General features: G+C 37.3%; 1 protein-coding gene across 1 annotated transcript in view; it reads right to left on the bottom strand.

The window, feature by feature from the left end:
• Nucleotides 1-5,148, bottom strand: part of Dars (aspartyl-tRNA synthetase) — a 59,155-nt gene that overhangs the window by 7,053 nt on the left and 46,954 nt on the right. Inside the window, exons 10-11 of the mRNA XM_026779770.1 lie at nt 2,943-3,172; nt 1,063-1,209 (exon numbers count right to left, since the gene is read on the bottom strand). Coding sequence (XP_026635571.1) covers nt 1,063-1,209; nt 2,943-3,172 — 377 coding nt within the window. The remainder of the gene's footprint in view (nt 1-1,062; nt 1,210-2,942; nt 3,173-5,148) is intronic.

A 5,148-nucleotide genomic window follows, 5' to 3' on the forward strand; every position in this document is an offset into this window, starting at 1 on the left:
GTCTGTCTGTCTGTCTGTCTGTCTGTCTGTCTGTCTGTCTATCTATCTATCTATCTATCTATCTATCTATCTATCTATCTATCTATCTATCTATCATTTTTCAAGGCAGGGTTTCTCTGTTTAACAGTTCTGGATGTCCTGGACCTTTCTTTCACCGAGATCCACTGCCTCTGCCTCTGAAGTGCTGGGATTAAAGGCGTGCGCCACCACTGCACAGCAAAATATTTTTAAAATATTTAAAAAATACTGAAATATTTTATTTTATGTGTGACTGTTCTGCCTGCATATTTGTATGTGTACTACATGAATGCCTGGTGTCCTGTAAAGCCATGAACCGATCACCTAGAAGAGGATTTACAGATGGTTGTAACCCACCATCTGGGTACTGGGACCAAGACCTAGATCCTCTGAAAAAGCAGCAAGTGCTTTTAACTGCTGAGCCATCTCTCCAGTCTTTAACATGTTTATTTATTTATTAAAAGATTATTTATTGCTGGGTGGTGGTGGTGCATGCCTTTTATCCCAGCCCCCGGGAGACAGAGGTGGGCAGATCTCTGTGAGTTTGAGGCCAGCCTGGTGTACAAGAGCTTGTTCTAGGACACCTAGGGCTGTTATACAAAGAAACCCTGTCTTGAAAAACAAACAAACAAAAAGAAATTTGCTTGCATGTGTTCTGCAAGAATAGCAAGACTCTTATTCTCTGAGTCATCCCTCCAGATCTCCTTTTCATTCATTTTGAAGCTGCTCAGACTGGCCCAACACTTGTTCTGTATCCCAGGCAAGCTTTGCACTGGTAAACCTCTTGCCTACCGCCCCCCCCCCCGAGTACTTGAGATTACTGGCCTGTGCCACTAGATTTGTCTTCTGAAAGGTTATAAATAGGGAGCAAAAGGAAAAGTTAACAAAATTACTGAAGCCTACGCAAACAATATTAAATATATTTTATAATATTTATTATGTAAAGCAGTATTATATAATATATCAAAGTTAATAGTAATCTGTTAGGCAAAATACATTAAGCCTAGGCATAAAAGTTAAAAAAGAAAAAAGTTCGACACTAACCTTAGATCTTCCTCATCGCCCATTTCAACTCCTGCTTCTCTAAGCATAGCCAAAGCTTCACAATACTCCAGTCTTAGAGTTGGCTCCAAAAATTTGAAGGGCTCACATGGGAACTGTTTATTCACAGTTTGAATTTCAGTCTGAAACCTGTATGTTCAATGTTTCAGTTAATAAAACGTTAGTTAAATGTTTCTTCCACAAGAGGTCACTGTAAGCAATATACGATATCAGTCTTTGAACCTATGACTGTACCAAAAGAAGCATCCTCAAATTTTTAAGAATAGCCGGGCGGTGGTGGCGCACGCCTTTAATCCCAGCACTCGGGAGGCAGAGGCAGGCGGATCTCTGTGAGTTCGAGACCAGCCTGGTCTACAGAGCTAGTTCCAGGACAGGCTCCAAAACCACAGAGAAACCCTGTCTCGAAAAAAACAAAAAAAACAAAACAAAAAAAAAATTTTTAAGAATAAAGTACTACTTATAATACTTAATTCCATTTCTTTGTTTCAAGTTTTTTATTTTTTCCAAATCACAGTGGCATTAAAGGATTAAAATTTTTATTTACAACTCCTATCAGTTAACATTGTTAGAAACAAAAATATATATTCTGTGAGGCATTTAAAAAAATCTGATTTTAATCATTAATCATTTCTTTCCATCTAGGAAGAGGACACTAAAAAGTGTTTGCCTTGTTCTGCCATTCCCACCATGCTTTCTAAGATATTTAGGTACTACTTCCCTCCTTCTATGATGTCCCCACAGTACCTGCACAAATTATAACTGCAGAGAACTGTGTTTCAGTAGTGAAGGATTCTTTCTTTCTTTCTTTTTTTTTTTTTTTTTTCCTGAAACAGGGATCTCACTGTGCAGTCCTGGCTGGCCTCACACTTGTAATCCTCTCTGTCACGATCTCAAATGCTGCCATTTAAAGGTGTATCCCACTATACCTGGCTTATTTAAATAAGACCTAAAAAAAGCATATTTTTGCTCAAATGTTTATGGATGAGATGATAATAGACTTGATTCAAATAGAGGCAAGGGAAATAGGCACAATAAAATTTTTTAGCCATACATTGGCAATGACTAAAACAAGGTACTAAGCACATAGGGTTTGTGAGGAGGCTTAGTGTCCCTAATTTAAAAACTTTTTAAAAATAAGAGCTGAAGATATGGCTCAGTGGTTATAAGCACATATTTCTTTAGCAGAGGATCTAAGTTCAGTTCCTATTACCCACATTAGGTGGCTTATAGCCACCTGTAACTCTAGTTTTAGAAAAATTGACACCTTCTAGACTCTGAGGACATTTGCATTCATATATAAACATACTACCTCTACATACGCATAACTAAAAAGCAAAAAAAAAAAATCTTTATTCCTATATGGGATTATAGGTGTGTGCCACACCTGGTACAGTCGTTGATTTGGAAATGACTGTTCCTTTGTTTATCCCTACTCATGTCTCTCAATGCTTGGAGTCATTGATAGTTCTTTACCGATATATTACTCTGCAGCATGAACATGAGTGGAATATGGCAGAAGCCCGACAGTCTAAATTACAAGGGACATAACAACAAATGGTTTCCAAATAATCTGTAAAATATAGAAAAAAGGCTGTTTTTCAAACTGGTGCCTTATGTTTACTAAAGAGGTTAGTAACAAAATTATTTGAGTCCATATAATTAGACACAATTAATCTTGGTTCATTTCAAACATTCATATTAGAGAAAGAATAGATATCTAGAACAAGTTTTGGAAACTTTCTTAAACTATACAAGAAACTGTATTATTCCCTATCACTCCCCAACCAAAAAACAAAACAAAACAAAAAAAACTGCAATTATTTTGAAATTGAAGCCATTTCAAGACATTAAATAATTTTAACCTTTCTTGAAGTCCTTTGAATATTTGCACCAAGGTATCAGCAATTTCTTCTACAACTTCATGGTAATGATAATTAAAAGCCATTTCAATATCCAAACCAACAAATTCAGTCAGATGTCTATGGGTATTGGAGTCTTCGGCTCTAAAAACTGTCAACCAAAGAAAAATAATACAGTATTTTAAGTCTTGGGTAAATGAGAACTTAAATGCAGAACTGTACTTGGTAGTGCCCTAGGTGGTACTATTATCCCATGCCCACAGGGTGAGACGGAGCACTGATAAGCCATCTGTTACAGCATTCTCCTATACAGCAAGTTCATTACAAACTCCCAAGTCCTAGAGAAAAGCAGAACCAAATGCATATTAATAAAAGACGCTCTTGAGAACCCCTAGGGAATGCAAGATCCTGAGGCACCATCTCAATAATTAAAAACAGACTCAATTATGACTAATATAGTTTGTCTCCATTTTATTAAAATATGGCTCAAGCAAAATGAAACTGCGTATATGAAGTAACATTATACGCGTCCCAGCAGCTCTCAGTCCCGCTCCTCTGCTCTCTGCAGCTCCCCTGCAGCCTCACCCCTCTTTCCTAAAACATCCCTGCTTGGAAACTCACAACTCTCAAACAACTACTATAACAAGATATTAAATGACAAAGTCTAAAACCTTTACGCTTTTCAACTTAATCTTAGTACTTCCAATTTCTAACCACCCTTATTTCTGTTTTCTTTTGTAGTTCATGCTTTCTACTTATCCTGTTCCCTGTTCTAGAACATTATTTCAGTTTTTATATACCCTACTAGGGCCTTAAAACCCACTTTAGTTTGAATTTTCTTTCATGGTGACTCCAGCAAACAATCTTTCTACTGCTAATTGTATAGCACATTCTGATTCTTTTTCTTTTGAGACAAGTCTCACTTAGTAGCCTTGACTGTCTGAAACTCACAATGATCCTCCTGTCTCAGCCTCTTAGGTGCAAGGTTATAGGTATGAGCCACCACATGGCTCCCTGACACAGACTTAAAGATGATGTATAATCATGGAATTATTTTGAAATTCATTGGCTTATTCCCCGTGATTGCTCTATGCATGTATGACTTATTCAGTAACAGAAGCAGGAATTAACATGTTTCCTTCTCACTCAAGGCACAATCTCTAAACCAGGAATACAGCAATTATCTGGGTGCTTTGAGAGCCGAGCCTCAGGTTTCACAACAAATGTACTACATGAACTTGCATTTATATCCCTATCGGCATCTGATGAGTGTTGCTGATTCTTCTAAGGACATGGCACCCAGCCTTAAGAATATGTATACAATATACGCCTGGTAAATAATAACTTCAGAAAATTAAAACATTAAAAAAAATTTTAAGACAGGATTTCTCTGTGAACAGTCCTGGCTGTCCTGGAACTTGCTTTGTAGATCAGGGTGGCCTTGAACTCTCAGAGATCCATCTGCCTCTGCCTCCCAAGTGCTACCACCATCTGATTAAAATATTTAATTTTTGTGCCAACTTCTCTATTAGCAAAAGTTTAAGCTTTGTTAAATTATCAAAAAACATATATAAGATAATTTGTTAAGTTAAAAAACTATTTCATCTATCTTATGTATATAGATGTTTTGCCTGCATGTACATCTGTGCATCACGTGCTTGCAGTGCCCACAAAGGCCAGAAGCAGGGACCATATGCCCTGGAATTGGAATTCTAGCTGGCCCTCTTACAGAGGACCTAGGTTTGATTCCCAGCAAGTGTAAGGGAACTCACACTGCTGCCGAGGCCTGAAATTAAAGATGTCTATCACCTGACTAGTCCTCAAATCATGTATTTTTAAAACACATATCTACACTCTCACACACATGTTGTCATTTCTACTTTTAAGTTTAGTATTTTTTTCTTTTTGGTTTTTGTGGAATTGAACTGAGTCTTGAACACAGTAACATAACAAAAGCTCTATCACTGAGCCAAGTGCATCATTAGCTCTTAAATTTTATTATATAGTCAGCAGATAAATGGATTTAAGCTTTCAAAGGATCTAAATGCTAGTGTTTCTTTTTTTTTTAAATATTTATTATGTATACAATATTCTGTCTGTATGCCTGAAGGCCAGAAGAGGGCGCCAGACCTCTTCACAGATGGTTGTGAGCCACCATGTGGTTGCTGGGAATTGAACTCAGGACCTCTGGAAGAGCAGGCAATGCTCT

Source organism: Microtus ochrogaster, chromosome 6 (genome assembly GCF_000317375.1).
Source record: "Microtus ochrogaster isolate Prairie Vole_2 chromosome 6, MicOch1.0, whole genome shotgun sequence".
NCBI classification, from domain to species: domain Eukaryota; kingdom Metazoa; phylum Chordata; class Mammalia; order Rodentia; family Cricetidae; genus Microtus; species Microtus ochrogaster.